Genomic DNA, 20,567 nt, shown 5'->3' with positions numbered 1-20,567 from the left:
GGGTGGTGCGGCAGTACCTCCCCCTTTTTTTTATTCGCCTGCTTTTTTTTATTACATTTCCCTTTGTTGGCGTTCGCCTAACGAGCGCTCGTTAAACTGCATTGACACAAAAAGGACAACACAACACAATACAACCGAACGCAGGACAACATTGTGTTGCCATGGGTGTGCAGTTGCTCAGTTGTTCGCTTGTTCGGTTGTTCGGTTGTTCCCTTGCATGGTTGTTCTGTTTTGGGGGTGGTGTCAGCAACAGATAATGGAAACAATGGATCATGAACCTAATGCTACAAATACTGAATTCAACAATTGCATTTCGCGTTGCGCTGGTTCCGTTTATGCGTCTGTTTCTGTACAGGATAAGTGTATGCAAGTGTGTATATGTGTGTGTGTGGGTCCTACGCTACTAATGTATCAACTTTAACAATTTCCTTGGGTTTAACAATACATCATGATGATTTGTGTATGTGCGTGATTGGAGCAACTGAAATGGTTTAATTTTGGACTAAAGCTTTCCAAATATACATATATAATTGCCAGGGGTATAGTTAAGAAGTAGTTTTATATATGCCAAGAGACTTTCGTTTTACAATTTTTAAAATATTCACCCCTTAATGTAGTATCCTTGCTGCTCGCTCTTTTCTCATATATCTTTACCACTACGTTTTATTGCTTTTCGATACACGTTATTTCTATTAAAAGTTCCTGGAGCTCAATTTGATTTCTCGTTTGCTCTCTTGCTTTTGAGCAAATTTAATGAATAGTTCTGAAAATTGTTAGTGTGTTTTTGGACTATCACAATATTCGAATTGCTTTGGGTTCGTCGTTTCATATTCATCAAAAGGTAATCAGCAACAGAAGTTGGTTAAAATGATAAAAAGTCCGAATTGGTTTTTAAATAAAAAACTTTGTTTCGCTCGTAAAATGTGTGGTTATTTAATATGTATTGTATATTTGTAACTTTATAATTGCTTCTCTCGTTTTTCATTTGTTTTTGGTTTTTACATGTGTGCTTTGATTGCTAATTGTAAGTAGTTCCAACCTTACAGTATTCATTAAGACTAATAAATCGATTAACTCGTTAGTTAAGTTAAGTTATTGCTTTACTTTCCTTCGCCTTCTATACAATTGTTATACAAAATTTTTAAAATTTAATATTATTGCCGGGCTTCAATTCAATTTAATTCAACATTCTTATAATGCAAATTTCATAAATATTCATTACATTTCTTGCGTCGATAAATAATAAACGATACGTAAATAATAGTTGACTATATGCTAGATAACGCTATATATTATATATAATTAATTGTAGTTGTAATTGAAATAATTGTAATTTGTCTTGCGGTTTGCAGGGTTTCTTATCTTGCTTTTTATTTTTGAGTATTTGCTTTGGTACTTTAGCCGATTTATTCGATGCCGATGCCGATTGCGATCTCGTCTCGATTATTCGATTAATAATATTCCTTAAAAGTGTTGCCATCTCTCTCGTCCGACGCTCCCTCCTCCGAACAACAGTATAAAAATAATTTCGTGATTATACTTACTAGTTTAACTTACGAGTACATGTCTGAAGACTAAACCTAGCTGTGTATAATATATGCTTTGTAAATATTACGCAACTACATACGTATTCTAGATGTATATAGTATATCTTCTATATATTCCCAAGATACCCGCTTAGAAATACCAACAACTTTGGTTTTGGGTCATCTAAACTTGGCTACGACTAGCGCTACAAAATGTTCGTTGCACTTCTTTCCCCCACTTCCTCTTTGAGATCGGTTGCTGAAGCTGATTTTAGTTGATTCAGATGATTATAGTATAATGCTGATGTGTGATGTATGTATATGCTATATCCTAATATATACAGGCTGTGCAGCGATTGAGTGTTTTGAGTGTGTGAGCTTGTGTGAGTATGAAGATGAATGCGTAAACGATTCAATGAATGAGTGAATGAATGAATATGAGTTACAGTTACATAATATAGGGCTAAGTAATATCGTACTAGGTCGGTTAAGTGTCGAAAAAGTGCAAAAGTATTATTCACGCATGGACGAAGTGTACTGTTAAATGCTTGAGACTAGATCACACTCGATATATTCCGTTCTGTTCTGCGATTGAGGGGCTCTCTCTATGCGATCGAATACTGGGGCTTTCCCGGATTTCTTTGGTCTTATTCGCTGGTTTCACTCCTAATTGGGCCTCGAACTGAATGCAATGCTTGTTGATACTAAAAACTGGTTATAGGGTCTAGGGTATAGCTTTGGTATGAAATAAGTGATTTTGCTGTTAAACAGCGACTAGATGTTCACTTCTAAGGACTAACATAAATAATCATAGGCTATTTCACTGGTGAGTAGTGCTTTTTGACTGCGGAATTACGGCGCCCAACGAAAGAAAAGGGGTTTCGAACCGCCCTCTGTGACTTCTTTGCAATGCTCTTCTAGCCTTTAATGATAACGGAGTGAACTTATTTTTTTTTGGGGGGGGGACTGACCTATATGTATAAACGTGATCGTGATGCTTTCTACAAGGGTTAATATGAGGCTTACACAACCAGTTCTCGGGGAGTTTGAGTTGGTCCTTGTTGTTTTCAGTTTGTTAACATTCGCTATGGAACCGCTCCCACTTTGAACCGGTTCGCAAAACCCGACTAAATATTGCTTTGCGTTTCGTTTTTGTTGCTTGCTTTTGATTAATTTGTATCGTTGTCAATATATATCGAATCTAAAAATTGAGTTGAGTGCTTAGATGTCGCTTTCGTGTGACTTAGTTTAAAATTGCTTAGTGGCTAGCACTCGTAATTACTGCTTATAGATAGGCTGCCCTTAAGTCCTAATTCGTTGTTTGAGAAACATTGCATTTGCTTTTGTATTCGTTGCATTAATTTTAATCACTTCGTCGTCATCGTCGCCGTCATGTCACGTCAACTTTGTCGATTAAAGAGATAGAGATAGAGAGTAGAGAGATATTGTTCGAGTAAGAGTTAGGGTTAGCTAGAGGAGTGTTCTTCGAGAGTTAGTTGGAGAGAGTGGGTAGATTAAAACGTTCGTTTGGTTTCGCTACAGGTTATAGTACACTCTATATATGCATTTAAATATAGTACTCTTATGTGTTTGTGTTTTTGTTTTCGCTTTCGATTCAATTCAATTCGATTCGTATTCGATTTGGTAAGTAGTAAGATAGATAAGATAGCTGCTAGAATTGCTTAGATTTCTTCAGGTTCTCGGAATGCATGTGGCTTTACCACCTCATACACAAGGCTCTCTGTGTGTTTGGGGTGTATTGTGTGTGTTCCTTCTTTTTTTGTTTGTTTGTTGTTTCGTTTTGTGGAATGCTTTGGTTTTTAGGAATGTTCAACTCACTTATGCTCTAAAGAAGAACCATTTTGAGTTGGTTAATATGGGGGTGTTTCCAAAATCTGACCACGAATTTGGAAGTTTCCATTGCATACTTTTAGAGGCACCTTTGTTCTTAAAAATTGAGTTCTCAAATCAACCAACAGATTTTGAAAACACACCCATTGAGTATTTGGTTGCTTGGCTGCCTAATGCGAATTTCTACAGTCTCTGTGTTACTCTACTACACTTTGCTCTTGGACGTATTGTGATGTATGTATCTTCTATAAAAACGGCTATCGGTTAACCTAGTTGTAAATGGTAACGGTAACTTTAACTTTAACGGTAAATTAACTAACCAGCTATGCAGTTACAGCACATCCTCCTTCCTCTTTGTTCATCGGCGTTGCAACAGAAATCCCCAAGTCTGGTCCAACGAGCCGGATCACGACTTGATTTTTGTGTAGCGCCCAATGTGTTTGATGCTTACATGGCATAAGTGGCTCCTCCGCTGCCCTCGAGTTTGACGCGCTCCAGGAACTCGTGTGGCGGCGATGAGGCCATACTGGCCCCACTCTCACTGTTGCTGTCGTGCATCGAGAGCGACATGGACATCATCAGCTCCTCCTCGTCCTTCAGGCAAGCCGACTCCAAGTGCTTGTTGAGGTATGACTTCAGGGCGAAGGTCTTGTGGCACCGCTTGCACTCGAAGTTCTTGTCCACCGAATGGGTTTGCATGTGTGCTCGCAGATTGGAACGATCGGCAAAGGCTTTGCCGCAGTGCGCACATCCATAGGGCTTCTCGCCCGTGTGGGATCTCAGGTGACCCTGGAGCAGCCACGGTCTCGAGAAGAGCTTGCCACAAACGCCACAACTGTGCGAGAGTTTGTGCGTGAGCAAGTGCATCGCCAGGGCGGGCATGGAGACGTAGGCCTTGCCACAGGTGTGACACTTCTTGGCGGACTGCGAGTCCAACGAGCGATGCGTTTGCTTGTGGCGCGACAGATTCGAGGAGGTGGCATACTGCTTGCCGCACTCGGAGCAGGTGTACTTGGTCTTCTGCTGGTCAGGAGTGGGCACACCGGCGGCGACAGCTGCGGGATCCGCCACATGTTTGCGCTTCGAGCGGCCATCGCTGACAAAGAAGGCCTCGTAGGTGTACGCCACTGTTTTGGCCGAGGCACCGGAGGCGGCACTGTGCTCGCCATCCTGCAGGCATCCATCCCCATCCGGGTTCGTGTTGGTGGTGTTGCTGTTCTCGTTCTGCACCTGGCTGCTGCTGCTGCTGCTGCTCGAGTTGCTGCTGGGACTGCTGGGCATGTGATTGCTGCTGGCACTCGAGGCATTGCTGGCGGGGCGTTGCTCATTTACCACACTGGCCGCTGCAGCCAGTTCGGCAATCGATGACGTGCTGCGCAGATGCGCATGCGTCTCGAGAGTTGGCAAGTGGGTGTGGTGTGCCTGCTGCTGCTGCTGTTGCTGCTGCTGCTGCAGTGGCAAGTAGTGATGTTGCTGCGGGCCAAGGTGTTGCTGCTGGGAATGGTGATGCTGCTGCTGCTGTTGCTGCAGCTGGTGTGGCTGCGTGGGCGGGTGGAAGGCTGTGCTGGCACTCAGATCCAGGATAGCATGTGCCGCATGCAGGTCCTCCTCCGCCGGAACCCTTCTTCTATAGCCATGCGCCGGCTTGTCGTCCAGGGAGTACGGCCTGTAGATGTCCTTCTTCTTTGGCGGCAGCGACAGTGTGGCACCCGTACTGCTGAAACACTTCCGTTCGCTGGAGGTTTGTCCACTCGAGAGCGGACTGTACCGATCGCCGGCACCGCTGGGCGAACAAGAGGGTGATGACGTTGTGGACGAGGGCGGCGTTTGGTAGGCGGCCAGGTGCTGATCTCCACTTCCGTTGCCGGATGTCCTGGCTGCCACCAGAGCTGTGGCCGCGGCACGGATCACGGTTATCTCGCTCTCCATGCGGGGCAGGTACGCGGTGTAGTGCAGCGGCGACAGTTCGCGGGTGTAGCCTGTAAAAAGCAGAAAAGAGAAAATCATGGGTTAAGTTTTATTCAGCGGCAGTTGTCAAAACCCCTGAAGTATGCTACACTTTTAAGAGTTTCAGTTATAGCAATATTTTGTAGAAATTTTTTTAAAAATATGTACTGTGTATGTTTCTCTTAAACATTCTAGACATGCATTATAATTTCTTTGTAATTATAAGTTCTTCCGTTTCCTGTTCCTTACAAGCTGCCAAAACATTTACCCTCTGCCATTCTAAAGATTTTTGCTTTTGCAAACTTTAACAATAGCGTTCATTGAAATCTGAGGGCTGCCACATGGTTCCACCCTATGATTGCACTGCGCTTAATTTCTTTTAACCGAGGGCAAACTCTAAAAGGCCAACGTAAATGTCAAAGAGCACGCCTGAAGTTGAGCTAAGATAACTATTTTGTATGTGCCAGAAAATATTTTGTTTGCTCAAAGGATTCTCTCCGAGAAATAAGAACTTTGGCCAAGTAGAAAAGCACACAAAAATGCAACAGCTCGCTAAAAAATGGGTTAGTGTAATATCACATGCAGATGGCTTAAATTAGTTTGGCAGCAAGTTATTTTTAAGTTTTAAAGCCTAAACATCTATAAAAGATGTCTATTTTGAGTGGTTTTTAGGTCTGCTTCTAATTTCCACTGAATAATTAATTTTGCAATTGTACGTGGAAGGCAGTGACAGGCGCATATTCCAACAAAAAGGACGAAGAAGGCAAACGGTTTAATTTTGGCGTTTGCCATTGTTTTCACGCCAAAGGGAATGAAAACCGAGCTGGAAGTTGGCAGTAGGCAGTTGGTAGTTGGCAGTTGGCGAGGCTCTGCGTTTTGTGGCCCGCTGGCCGGAATCGCAAACAATATTGAGTGACAACAAAGGCAATTAAATTGATTCGGAATTGTTTCGCAATCGCACAATGGCCACATCAATGACAGCGATTACGTGCGCCCCATCTCGATTTCCACCGATTGCCACCACCCTCGTGTTTTCCGCTTTTCCGACTCTCCCGAGGGCGAACTTACCGTTGTAAACATTGCCGGCCACTCGCGTCGCCGCCTCCGGCGAATGGGGTGGCGGACTTGGAGCCGTGGTGCCCGCCGTGGGTGAACTGGGTCCCCAGCACTTGGATGTCGTCGTCGTCGTCGTCGTCGAAGGCTCCATGTTGTTGTTACTGCTACTGTGCGATGTTGCTGCTTCGGATGATGTTGCTGCTGTTGCTGCGGCTGCTGCTGCAGCATCTGCTGTTGTGCGTTGCTTCTCCAACTTGATCAGGAATTTATCGCCCACCACATCGATCTCCTCATCGTCGTCCAGGGTGGAGCGTCTGGACTTCAGATGCAGCTCCTCCAGCTCTCGAGGCGAGCTGGGAGCACTCTGCTGCTGATGTTGCTGCTGCTGGTTGCTAACATCCTCCGTACGATCCAGCCAGGGATAGGCCTTCCACTTCTTGGCTATCAGGCAGCGCGGCATTTTCGGGATTAAGTTCTTGGTAGATTAGAGGTTTTGGAGTTGGAGTTGTTTTTGGCTAGGAGCTTGATTAGGATCCAGTTGGTAGATCTTAGAGGGCTAAGTGCTGAAGCTAGTGTCGAGTTTCGAGCGAGCAAAGACCGTCTCAGGGGGTATTATTTGTGGCAAAAGCGGAAAGGAAACGTTGCTGTTGTTATCTCGCATGTGAAAATATATATAATTTTATATATATATATATATTTTGTATATATTGTATATAGAGTTTGGCTCGCCGAAAGATCTCTTAAAGTTTTAGTCGTACAGCTTGTTGAGTTTCAGGCCTGGCATTTCTGCTGTGTTTCGTGTGTCCCTGTGTGTGTGTTGTTGTTGTTGTGTGTGGAGTGGTGTGGTTAAATATTCTTAGTAATTTGCATTTTATTGTAAATTGGTTTGGTTTTTAGTTAGGATTCCTCGGGTTTCACAGCCACTTCACACATTTCGGCGCTTGATTCGTTGTCAGACCCGTATCCGTCATTTGGGCTGGAGTTTCGAGTCGCTCTCTCTGCTCTGCTTTGCTTTGCTGTGCTTTGCTTTGCTTTGCTCTGCTTTGCTTTGCTGTGCTTTGCTTTTCTTGTATTTTTTTTTGTTGGGCCGGAGTTTTTGCGTTTTTGGCCAGGGCCACCGATTTTTGGTCAGTTCCCCCCGTTCAATCCCCTTCGCTCCACAAAACACACACGGACACGCTCGCGTTCAGTTGGCTGGCTGCGTGTGGCTTATCGATTTTTACATTTACATTCGCGTTTACGTTTACGTTTGTTTTCAACACGGTATTGGACTCAAAACATAACGGGGGGGAATACGATTTTTGAACGAATCTTTGGGTTATCCTTTCACCACTTTGGCTTGGCAATTTTCTCCTTCTCGGGTTTTTTTTTTTTGAAAAACAAAACTTTGTCAATGGCCGTCGAGAGGAAAATAAATGTTTTGGTTTTGCAGTTTCAGTTTAAAAACGGAAAGTTGACAGATTGGTAGTGGTAGAGTTGTAGTTTGTTGTTTTTTTGAGAAAGTTAAGTTAAGGTTGACGCGAGTTGAGAATAGTTGAGTTGTTATTATTGTTGTTGTTGTTGGTAGTGAAAAAATTGATTTAGGAGAAAATATAATATTATATAAGATAGAGAAGAAATGCGAACGAACCGAACGTAAGCAACTCTTGAATGCTTATGAGAGTCGTACGGCCCGACAACCCGCTTATAAGGGTGGTCCACCCCCAGCAGACCGACTGCCAGCCGAAGTCCCTCGCCTTGCAGCCGAAGCGAGCCGAAGGGAAGAGCGTGACAGCGAGAGCGCCAGAGAGCGGAACGCCGAGAGCGGCACAGCCCCTAAGTTCCAACCCCTAGAAGGGAAGCGCATAGCTGTTGCTATTGCTGTTGCTTGTCCTGTGGGCTGCTACACACGTTGGAATATTTCAAGAAACAAAATTCCAATATATATTATAATGTATAAATGATATAATGGGTGCCAAAAGGGTTTAAAATACGCTGGGGCTGACTTGTATGCCTAAAATAATAATAAAACCCTTTCAAATTAAAGATTTCTAACTTATTTATTTAAAAATCGCATAGTGCGCAAGCTCCCTAGAGGAAAGGCAACAATCAGGAAGTGTTTCATTGCCGAAACATTCCCCGCTGTTGCTTTCTCCCGTTTTCAAAATTGTTGCGCCTCTCTCTTTCCATTTCCCCACCCTCTCCCACTCGTTCTCTGTCTTTCGACACGAAGGGGTGGGGAGGGGGGGGGGGAGGGAGCACCGGACCCCCAGCCATACCTGAGAATTGGCTCATGGCTCTTTGGCCCTTTTGGAACTTTTTCGGCTCGGGGCTCGCGGCTCTTGGCTCTTGGCTCTTGGCCGCCTGAGGCTCCCATTCACGATACACGGGGTGGATTTTGCGCCCAGAATGTGGCAGTTGTGCCGAGTTAATTGCTGTTGCATTGCATTTGTTGCTGCCTCTGATTTTGAACAAATTGCCAGCGACGGGATGGCAAAAGGGGGGTATATGTACTAGCATAGCTGAGGAGGTGAGGGGATGCAACAGTCGCTGGTCCTTGGCCCTAACTCAGTTAGTACAAGATAAACAGCACAAACTAACTTCTGTCGCCCTCGTCTCTCTGCACTGACGGCTCTCCACTGGCCATGAATAAGTGGTTTACTTTCCAGATCACAGAGGTCGGATATGAGTGCGGCAACTCAAATCGTTGGATGATTAATTGCAGCTCCTGCCGAGTTGGGTTTTGATTGACAGCTGGATGTGTCATATGCCACACTCCCAGTATGAAATGAACACGATTTCGGGATGGATTTCCACTGTTTTTTGATGCCCGCAAAGGGGTCCAGTCATGTGAAGTCCATTCAAATATTTATATTTGTAACCACATTCCTTTTGGAAGCCATTCAAGTTGAAAGGAAATGAATACAAACATTGGTTTGGCTATTAGCTGAACCTATATGAATAAGGATGCGCTTACAATATTATCAATAAGATTAGATAACTTGTAACTTAATACTTTAAAATGTAGTAGCATCCACCGTATTGTGATGAAAGTAAAAACCTCAGAGAATCCTTGAAAAGCTTCCAAACAATTCGCTTAAGATGACCCACCATAAAATTGCTACAACATCTTGAAAAGCGACTCACTTACATATACAATCTGTTCGCATTCCCAGTCAGTGCAACACACACAAAACTAATTAATTAAAGTGGAGCTTCGGTTAGCTGAACGGGGAGCCGGGCTTTGCATAATCAGACACTTAAATTACAAAGTTCTTAACCTTTTAATTAGCCAGCGACAACAGACAATTTGTCTGCCTCAGACGAGCTTAGCGTCGCTGCAGTCGCTTCTGCAGCAGTCCTTAAAAATTATACATACTTTTCATTGGAATTTTCATTCGGTTTACTATGGTATCCCCCGGGTCCTTTGTTGATCCCACTTCCTGTGCCCCACTCGAAACAGATGCAACCGTTTTTTTTGTTTGTATGGTTTCCCTGTTTAAACTATTTCGACTTTTTTTTTTTGAGGAAAACCAAGAAGTGCACAGCGATCCAAATATCTGTCCATCCATCTCGCGGAGTGACAGTTTGTAAGGACCTCAACGGACATTCCTTGAAAACGAAGGGCGATATGTAAATATTAATGCCAAAGTAACGTATAGACCATCTGTGGAATTCGACTGCACTAATTATAAAAAAAATTGGGCTCGCCCTACGCCCTACGCACCTAAGTAGAAGCCCTAAATATGCCCCTTTCAACCCCACCCAGGTTGCACTGAGAGAAAATGTACCCAATCTTAGCTATGTGCTCTTATACAGAGTAATTAACTATGTAATTTATAGGTGGGAACTCTAAACTTTTAATCTAACAAACATCAGTAAAAAATTACTGATTTAAAAGCGCCTTCTTAGAGCGTATTTTTCGCAGTGCATCTCCTTTCTTGGTGTTGACGAAACCACTCGTCTGGCACACGGCTCCTGACGCATGGTAATCTGCTTTTCCAGCCAACAGACTTGAAGGCGATTCCGACCAAGATGCGCTTTATGCGGCCCACGACGAAATTGTTGCGCTTCGTTAGTCGCGCCCTCCGCCTCCTTAAGGAATTTACAAGGAGCCACTCGGCAGGACCTCAATCCCTCGATCGCCGCTGGCCACGCGGCACACTCCACACCACACACACCCTCTACATGGACATGAATATATTTCCACCTCGATCCGATCCGGAAGGTAGACTGCAGATGTTGAGGCACTGAGGCGATTCAAGCTCTACAGCTCTACAATTCTACAGCTCTACAACTCCGTGGCCATATGGCTTTGGCTATGGGTTTGCGTTTGCGTTTGGCTAGCGAATCGGAACTTGGGCCACGCGTCACCCAACAGGAAAATGTAGAATAGGAAAAGCGGCCACCGAAATTATGCAGCCGGCGGAGGACGACGACGACGACGACGACGACGACGGGCGGAATGGGGCGCGCTCACCTGGAACAAGGACAATATGGTTAATGCAGCGACAGCCTTCCTGTTTCGTGTTTTACGAGCTGTGCGGTGTGTGTGCTAAGTTTGCAGCTATTAGTTTTTGTTTATGCCCTATTCCATACCCTGCGAGGGAGTATTTCAAATGGGCTTACACTCTTGTCAGTTTTTCCAGGGGCGCTACCTCTGACACATTTTCGAGAAACAAATATTTTAGGGGTCTGCGGTGCAAGTACTTGAGTTTGCTGGCTTACTATCGCGATTATTGCTGGTTATTATAGCTGAATGATTGTTTTTAATTGCAGGGTTCGCAGGACCTCTTTCTAATGCTACTAAATGTGTTTATCTAAACTTTAAATTAAATTATTCTGCAGAAACTGCCAATTAAAATGTTATACATTTCATACAGATTTTGTTGGATTATTAACCTTTATAGGATCTTTTACTTTCACAACCTTTCAAATGCATTACTATTAAATGTCCTGGAAGTGTATTTACTTGGTCAACCCTTTAAATTTAGTTAAAATTTGTTAGTTTATTTAGTTTTGAGTGGGGGGTGGCTGTCCATGTCCGAGAGTACGAAAGGTGCACCGCAGCCCAGTTACGGGGATTCAGTTGAGCGCGTTTGCGAGCGTGCAAAAAGGAGCAGGAGCAGTAGCAGTAGCAAGGACCAGTTGCCAGGAGCTGGAGCAGGAGCAGGAAATGCTCTACAAGTGCTGCAGCTGGCCCAGCTGTTTTTGGGTGCTTTTCCCCCTTTTTCCAGCGCTTTCCGCTGCTGGGTGGGCACTGCGCCCAACTCTTGGCCCAATCTAAAATGCACACCCCCCACAGTCGCTGGCCATTCGGCTTGTCAGCTTGCCAAGGGCTATTTGGTGGCGTTGCCTAGCGAGTTGCCCCGAAACTTTGGCTATAACCCCCTTCCCCCTTCCCCCATCCCCTTACCTCAAACCCTATATGGCTAGCGCATATCCCTATCCCTTTCTCGCCAGAAGTGTGACGCTCGCGTGGCACGGAAGTGACGTCGACGGCAGCTGTAGCTGTAGCTGTAGAACTATAACCAGAAACTGTTGATCCTTTCCTCCTACCCCGCACTTCCCCTTGCCTCACCCCTACCCTGTTCAATTTGAACTGGGCACCCAGAGCAGACCGAGGGCCAGAGGGAAAAGCAAGCCAGGGGCAGCGGCAGCGGCAGGGAGTGGTACAAATTCACAAAGGTACAGAGCCCAAGGGAGCCAGGTGTCTGGCATGCTCATTCCGTTTTCCATTCAATGATGTATTAAAGTGGAAACAGCACGAGAGTACCAGACTCAGACTCAGACTCAGTCTGGGTCTGATTCTGAATTGTATATTGTGCATGCCCTATGGCGAGGGATATGGAAATTGGCACAAAACTGGCTCTAAAAAAAGAAATATCTCAGTTTTATGAAGAGATGTTTAAATAAGTTAAATAGCACAAAAGTTGCTCTAAAATAAGAAATATCTGTTTTATATACATAGATACGTTTAAATTAGTTAAAGAGCTTTGTTAAAGAGCACAAAAGTTGATCTAAAATAAGAAATATCTCAGTTTTATATAGAAATGTTTAAGTTAGTTAAAAAGCTTTGTTAAAGAGCACAAAATAAGAAATATCTCAGTTTTATGAAGAAATGTTTAAATTAGTTAAAGAGCTTTGTTAAAAAGCACAAAAGTTACTCTAAAATAAGAAATATCTCAGTTTTATATAGACATGTTTAAGTTAGTTAAAAAGCTTTGTTAAAGAGCACAAAGTAAGAAATATCTCAGTTTTATATAGAAATGTTTAAATTAGTTAAAGAGCTTCTAAGTAGCTTTTAAGTTTCAAATTAGATATACATTTTTTTGGAATTCCTTTTGAAGTAAAATATATTTTAATAGGATGAAGAAGTGCTATGGCTACATGCAAACTATGCCACTCCATCATCTGCGCTAAAGATCTGAGGTGGATGATGGATGATCCCTATGATGCATGACAATATTTATTGCCGGAACTTGGTATTTTAACTCAGAGATCTTAAAAAAATGTGTAATTAAATTTGTTTATGAACAATCCACTAAGATATGAGCATCTTCTGAATATATACCTAATATTATATTACTTTTCAGTGATGAACAGACCTCTAACATGATTAAAGACTTGTTACTTTACATTCTTTATAAGTTTAAACATTTTCGTGTTAAGTTTTCCATTATCCTGCATAGCTTAACCTATACACCCCATTGATTCGCGGACATATGTTGCGCCAATTCGACGGATTAAACCCCAAGTATTTCCAATAACCGAATCAATAGGGAAATGAAACAATTGAGGTGCATGGAAAGCGGTGAGGCAGCCGAGCAACATGTAATTTGTAAAGCTTCCTTTGATTAGGATTCCGTGGCCTTTGTCGCCGTATGACTCGTGTAGTTTATGGCACCATAAACCAATCATTTGGCCCGACAAAGAGTATTCACGCTTCGATGGATCCGCAATTGACTTCTCTTTCATCTTTATTGTATTCGCGATGTCTGTGTCCGGGTTTCTAGGAGTCTGGGTGCTTTGGCTTTGGCTTGGGTTTGGGTTTGGGTTTGAGTTTGGGTTTCTGAGTCTGAGTCTCGAGTCCGGGTATTTGGCATTTTCGGTATATATATCCTTTAGCGACCCGGCGCTGTCGAGTTTTTCCCAAATGCTATTTATTCCTGTTCCTGCTGTAATTTCATTGTTACTCCTTTTTGAATGGCTGTGTGCAACAACCACCACCCCATCGACATCATCGTCATCACCATCATCATCATCAGAGCAACACGGCACCACCACCGCCACTTCCACTTCCACCACCCAGCACCACCCAAAACACCACCCCATTTTCGGCATTTGGCGTCTGCATAGAAACAGCAAACAGGTAAAAACAAAAAAAAACAACAAAAAAAAAACAATAACAACATCGCAACGAGGGAAGTGAAATAAAGGCGAGTTTACGTCATCGCCCGAAATTGCACTTTGCCCAGTTTTGATGGGCCAACTTATTAGCATATCCGGCAACAGGATATGAAGGATATGGTGGATATGGAGGATATGGAGGATATACTTGCGGGGCTTCCCCAAAACTGGACGAGCGCGTGTGTCCAGTTCATTTCAGAATCCAGTTACCATTCCGGTAATTCGAAACTTTGTATTTTTAATTACATTTGTTTCGGACTTTCGTACGAATCGGGTGTTGAGATAGCGATAGGGATTGTGCTGCAGTAGTAGGGGGAAATCTCACTGGGATCGTTATATGGATAGGGATAGGAATAGGGATTCTCTACCATTTCTTCCACTAAAATTGGCAGCTGTTGCAGTCGGACAACAAAAGCGAATGAAACCCACAAATCGTTAGGCGAGTCCCGGAGTTCAAAGACCTCTCCTCATGAGCGGCCAAATCGAAGGAGAAGGGGAAGTGGATATGGATGTGGATGTGGAAGGGCACGAACCCTGGCCCAGAAGTTGAGGTGCGGTCCAGGTAGCGAAAGGCAGGCAGAATGAAATGAAAAGGACAAGGACGCAGGACGCAGGACTCGCCCAGCGATCTGCAGACGGGCCATCAGTCGATGATCTATGTAAACACACACTGAAAAAAATCGATATTTCAATTGGAGATAAAAATGTTGCACTTAAAGATTATATAAAAACCAGGGATTTATAAAACTATTTTCAATAACTATTTATATATCTTTAATTTGGTAAATCACGTTTGAAGTAGTGGTCCTGAAAAGAATCACAAAAATTTGCTTGGTATTTCCAACTATGCCCATAAAAAGGGTTAATAATACAGTTATTTTTCTCAGTGCTGCAAACTGCATTCGGCATGATAATGATGATTTGCTGATGCCAGGACGAAAACCCTCTGCATAAAAAACAGCCCAAGGGCAAACTGAACCCCATACGGAGAGCAGCGAGCAGAGCGCAGACCGCTTTTCACTCGCCTTTCAACAATTTTCCGACAGCTGTCCACATTGGCATTATTTCATTTTCCATTTTCCACTGCATAGATGCAACAGCAGCAGCAGCTGATTCCTGATTCCTGACCCCGCTTTCTGTTGAGGTTCCTCCACGCTCAAGGTTCCAGGCTCTAGGTTCTGGTTTCTAGTGCTGCGCCCAGATCTTGAATTTCATTTCGGGACTGGGACTGGGACAAGAACTCGTTTAGGGAAGGGGCATGGGTTTTGGGATCAGGATTGGGATAGGGATTGGGATTGGGATCGGCTCAGGTTAGCGCCCTCTGGCATTTGTTTTGTTTGCCATCCATAAACTAATGGCTTTCAGGATGCAGCCGCTTTCGGAAATACTTTGAATATCTGAGGCTCAGGCTGCATTCTCCCCATGCAGCAGTTGATTCAATTAGAGCCCCGGAGAAGTCAAAACTGCTGAGGGTTAGGCATCAATCAGGCAACCGAGTTGATTCTTCAATTTGTGGGAATTACCGAGCCAACACTCATTCGCACAAAGGAAACTGCTTTCGGCAAATCTGTGCTGTGTAAACTGGTAATTCCAAGTGCAGGAGAAGCCAAGTGAAGCTGCACATTAGTTGGAGGAGATGGAAATTAAAGCTTAAAGTGGTCTACACTCAGCTTGACTAGAGCTGTTTCAGTTTTGAAACCAAATAATCAAAAGTAAAGTCATTTTAATAGTTAGATTGTTTGCTTTAAAGAGATAGTTAAGGCAGCCACGTAAATAATTAAATTATTTCCTTTTATTAAGCACTTCTTCTACATTTCTGCTATACTTTCGTACAATAAGTTGCTTTTAGTTTCAAGATCCTTTAAATGGCTTTAAGCTAAGAGCATGTCATGCATTTCCTGCAAAATTTTTGCAGAGTGCAGCTAAAACAAAGCGAACACGATGGCATAGAACAAGTTAAGTTGTTTGTCTGAGGAATCCTGTCTTCAGACAAACACTTGCAAGTGTATATGTGTATGTGCATGTGTATGTGTAGTAGTGTGTTTGTGTGTTTGTGTGTTTGTGTGCATATTGAGTCACTAATCTTAATTACTTGTGCAGCATGCAACAAGAGCACTTAGCGCTGATATCCTGGCACAGGACTCGTGTTGCCCGAGACATATGCACATACGTGATTATAGTTTCCGATGGCCTTTCTTGCTGCCCCCTTAAGATATGTATGTGTACCTTGTATTCCACGTACTACCACCCCCCACCCCTCAATTTTTTTCTCCTTCCCCTTTGCTCTTTCCTCTTTTCTCTTATTGAAATAAATTCTCAATGAACGCGCCCATTCGATGGGCCTTTCATTTTCATGCGTGCCATTTGCAGCAGCTGGCGTTTTGCTCCTTGCAGCTTGTTGCTGATGGGATGCTGCTGATGTTGTTGTTGTTGCCCCTGCTGCTGCTGTTGCTGCTGCTGCTGTTGTTGTTGTTGCTATTTGTGAAACGCTTGCAAATCTGTGGCAGATGCTGCGCCGCACATATATCCGCAGCATATACATTCCCGTATAGTATATCATATTTGGTTTGCGCATTAGCCCGGCCAGCAAGGCTAAGCGACACATGGAGCTCATCCACGTAGATGGATACACTCCGCGCCAAACAGACACAATTGGGGGCATTTAAATAGGAATCTTTAATCAAAAGGGGTAATAGCTCTATGATCTATCTCTCTCACCTTTAAAACTGACCAAAAACAATCAGACAGTAATATCTTTAAGCATAGAAAGTATTTAAGTGCCACCACAAAAATTCCCATATATAAAACGATTTTTAAACATTTTGTTTATTTCTAAAAACAATTTGTTTTTTACTTATATCTGTAGTATTATTGTTTGATCATTCCATAAGTGCTGTTTACGTGGCCAAAGTATTTTGGCTCAGATGGAGTCATTATTTTTACGCAGACTGTGCGACGCTTGTTTGCGATGTATGTACTGTGTGCTTAGGGGGTGGAGAGAGTGGGTGATACGACAGCCCCATCCTTTATGTTATCCTGCATGTCCTTGTGCTTCAACTCGACAAATATTCAACACGTATTCATTTCCTGCGGACGCTCAGTTGCCAACTGGCAACATTCTCTGTCGCAGGAGTGGGTTGCGGAGCCGCAGGAGGTGGCGATGATGACGAAGAAGACGCGGCACAAGTGCAGCCAGGACATGGATACTTGCACTTGATGCCTTCGCTATAAAGCTTTGGCTTTGCCTTTAGCTTCAGCTTCAGCTTCTCCTTCAGCTGGAGCTGCAGTTGTAGCTGTGGATGTGGATGTGGATGTAGCTGCTGATGAAGTAGCGACAATGCGGCAATGCGTCGCAAACTCACGTTGAGTGCTACTTGGCAGCAAGACAACGACGCCCAGACTGCCACGACAAGGACGAAGGACGAAAGGACGAAAGGAGTAGCGACGCAGGCGATGGAGATGCTGATGCAGATGGAGGTGCAAAAGGATGCTAGAGTGGGTCCTTGGGGAGAGCGCTGGCGATGCAGGATGTTGAATGTTGGATGTAGATGCCAGCGACGACAGCGTGACACGCAACAGGAGGGCGGAGATCCAAGGACAGCGGTATTTCCCTGGCCAGGATAAAGGAAGCTATCGCTGAATTGGCGACAGATACGCTAAGGAATCTTTCCGTCTTGGATGAAAAGCAGAGAATGCCAAATCCTGTCACTGAACGATGACTGATGGAAACCATGTGTTGCGATAACGATGAATAATAAAAACCGCAGATCAAACTGCACGTTTATGAGGTGAATTTTTGAATGACTTTAACTAGGAACAACTGCTAGTATCTAAAGCCTTCTTAGATAGTAGATAACAGACCATAAAAGGTATAAGCCTTAAGGCATTTTATGATACCTACATATTGCCTAATATTCAAATGTCCTATCTTTCCAAACCCTCATAAATCAACTATTTGCTTAAGGGTCAGCAAACTTAAATGGAATTTGAAAGAAAGAGATTGTAAATTGATGCGGTTCGTATCTATTGGCTGTTTTTATTCAAAGGTTTTCCTATTGTCTCACGGGGTTTTCTTTCTGCAGGGAAGCCGCTTCTGCCCAAGACGAATAGGGTTTTCTTTTCTGAGAAGTCTTCATCTGCTCCTTAAGTTCCCTCCCCTTGCAGTGGATGCTGCCCGTGAAGTCTTGATAAATTTCCCTCACGAACCGACCTCATCGCCAGGCAGAGCGAATGTGTTGATCCTTTGACGATTGCACAACACTTCCTCCACATGCATTCAGTTCCCATTTCCCAGTTCCCAGTTCGCAGTTCCCGTCCCAAAAGATAGCCCACCTCAAACCCAAGCCCCCAACCATTTCCCAGCATTATTTCACCCCTCTGGAGGTATTTTGTCAAGTGACCCTCTCGATGGCTGTGGCTGCTACTCGGGTTCCCCCAAGTTCCTACCATCCTACCATCCCACCAGCTCTCCCAGGATATCTCCAGGACCTGTGCTGCTCCAGGAGGAAGCCGTGAACGCTTAACGCCCGCTCATTCCCAGCGAGAGAGTCACACGTAGCCACGAAATCATTTTTCACCACTTAGTCACGTCGCTTTGACAGCACATCCCTGGGAGGATGGGGCATGGGTCTGGGATCTACTAAGATGGGTTTGGGGTTGGGGTTGTTGGGGTTAGTCTGCGATATATGGTCTCGGTCGCAGCCTCAGCATCCGCTCTTATCTGCGGTTTAGTTGCTTATAATTGGCAGACATGTGAGTGTGTGTGCGTGGAAAGGATTGCAGGGGAGAGCTTTCCCAGTGTCCTTTTTCCCGCTACCTCTACACCTCCCTCCTTACCCCCGCCTCCACTCGAGAACCGGATGCGAATGCCTGCCAACTGCTAATAGTTACACTCGCAGGATATCTATATGTCGGTAATTAGCCAACCGTAAGTCAGTACTACTACTACTTTCCCACGCGGCGAATATTGCGTGATGTTGTTATTAAGCAGCAGTAGTAGTATGTAGCAGTAGTAGTAGTAGTAGTCCTCCTACGTAACTTGCTCGGCAATTACATTTGTACTTCTGTCGATCGTTAGTTGGGAGGCGAAGTTTCCCGCCGCTTCTGCGTTTTTTGGGTGGTGGGTAGCTAACAGATGGCATCAATCAAGTGGAAACCACTAAGTATAATGCAGCAATGTTGCCCAAAAGTTGCCACTGCAGTTGGGAAATCTTGTTGCCCGGCCAGCACCCCTTGCACCACCGCCCTATATCCTGCACGGTGAAAAAGGAAGCCAGGGGACATAATTTAAGTTTCATATCAATTAAAATATATATGAACATGACAGGTTTGTGAAATGAAATGGAGAGTAAAAGCAAACTGAATGCGGCTCTTTTTGGGAAACTATAGTGAAATAGGAAGGATAACATTTTATGAGAGAAGTATTAAGTATCTGAATTTCATGGGAAGTTGATGGAAAGCTGATGTAAGACATTCTTAGTGCTCATGCTTATTTCACACTCACTTCTGATTAATAAAGAGATCCCCCATTTAGCCGCCTTTTAATATTAGCAATTGTTTTTGAATCCCCATGATTTGCGGTTTTGCGATTTTCGCAGTGTAAACTGAACATCCCAACAAGTGCTTGTGGTACGTGTTGTCCTGCTATTTGGTTACCTTGTATGGTTGCACTTCCTTCGTTTTGCTTGTGGCACGAATCAAAGTATTGAATTTCTATATCCGTTTTTTTATTTTCTCCAGCTCCCTCTCGTTTCATTTTGTGTATTGTTCGGGTGAAAGGGGCGTGTTGCTTCGGTGTTGCTGCCGCTGTTGCTGTTGTCGCAGTTGGTGTTGCTGCCACTGCTGCCACTGCTGCTGATGTTGCTGCCGCTTACATAAAGGACAACAGCTCAGCAGGACTAAATGAGTGCACAGGAAGTTTTTACACTGCTCACCTTGAGCGGGGGTTTTGGGTTTGCGTTTGCGATTGTGCTTGGTTTGGGTTGATGGGTTGAGAGGGTTCGATGGTTCGGTGGTTCGGTGGTTGTGGGAATGGAACTCGACTCGAGCTGTGGATGTAACTGGGTGCGGGGCAATTAGGTCCTGTCCCAATGGGTGACTACATGTATCTGAGGCAGAGCGGAAACTGTCGCAGGTGATCGGCGTGTTGATAAGTTCGAAAACATCACCAGCAGCAGCAAAAGCAGTGGCATTTACAGCGGCAACAATCACCATCAGCAGCAACTTGAAACCGAAATGTGTTTCGCATTTTGGCATTTCGCAATTGCCAAGGCAAAAGTTCTGAAATCGTTTTGTGGCCCCTGCGCAGAAATCCATTTTTCGCATTTGTATACCCTGACAGAGGTTAATTGCTTGAGTTCGTCAGTTTGAAGGTCTACACACACACACATTTTTTGTCTGCTCGATTTCATTGAAAAGTTTTTGAATGCTGCGAGCTCTGGTTTTCATTATGTAGCCATCATTTGTCACACACTCTTTTGTTTTTTTTTTTTTGTTGGGATTGCGATCTAAAAGGGCATCCTGAAAATGGCATTGAAACAAAAAGTTGTCAGGGAGTTGCTGATAGGAAGTTCCTATTTAATAAAACTTTCGCCTTAATTTACTTAGTCCATAAACTTTATCGTAATTAAATCTTGATAATTACATTTGTAGCAAGACAGTCATTTACATGCATACTAAGATATTGTGATAACGTGCCTAAGATGAACATAACTTGTGGCTATCTATTTATGTGTGTGTCTCTAAAGTTCATCCAACAACTAAATCCGTATAATTACAAACCATTTGAACACATTGCAG

At 43.9% G+C, this 20,567-nt stretch overlaps 2 protein-coding genes across 2 annotated transcripts; both read right to left on the bottom strand.

Annotated features, from left to right (window-relative positions):
* Positions 1-908: 908 nt before the first annotated feature.
* On the bottom strand, positions 909-8,039 carry LOC6532879 (protein snail). The gene is made up of 2 exons (XM_002093579.4): positions 6,393-8,039; positions 909-5,356 (listed from the first exon to the last, which is right to left on the bottom strand). The coding sequence occupies exons 1-2, from the start codon at positions 6,838-6,840 to the stop codon at positions 3,825-3,827; spliced, it is 1,980 nt and encodes a 659-aa protein (XP_002093615.1). The 5' UTR covers positions 6,841-8,039; the 3' UTR covers positions 909-3,824.
* An 11,627-nt stretch (positions 8,040-19,666) lies between these two features.
* LOC26535457 lies at positions 19,667-20,142 on the bottom strand. Its single transcript, XM_015194187.2, is given in 3 exon segments — positions 19,667-19,725; positions 19,758-19,812; positions 19,815-20,142. Coding segments are annotated over 3 exon segments (393 nt in total). The 5' UTR covers positions 20,094-20,142.
* Positions 20,143-20,567: the final 425 nt, after the last annotated feature.

The sequence above is a fragment of the Drosophila yakuba genome, chromosome 3L, assembly GCF_016746365.2.
Source record: "Drosophila yakuba strain Tai18E2 chromosome 3L, Prin_Dyak_Tai18E2_2.1, whole genome shotgun sequence".
NCBI classification, from domain to species: domain Eukaryota; kingdom Metazoa; phylum Arthropoda; class Insecta; order Diptera; family Drosophilidae; genus Drosophila; species Drosophila yakuba.
The sequence above is the reverse complement of the archived record's forward strand: the minus strand, read 5'-3'. Positions and strand labels throughout refer to the sequence as shown.

What these genes read in the sequence shown, in the direction of transcription:
- LOC6532879 (XM_002093579.4), bottom strand. Translation starts at nt 6,840, where the DNA reads ATGCCGCGCTGCCTGATAGCCAAGAAGTGGAAGGCCTATCCCTGGCTG. An exon ending in GGCCGGCAATGTTTACAACG is followed by an intron (nt 5,357 to 6,392) that starts GTAAGTTCGCCC and finishes TGCTTTTTACAG; the next exon opens with GCTACACCCGCGAACTGTCG.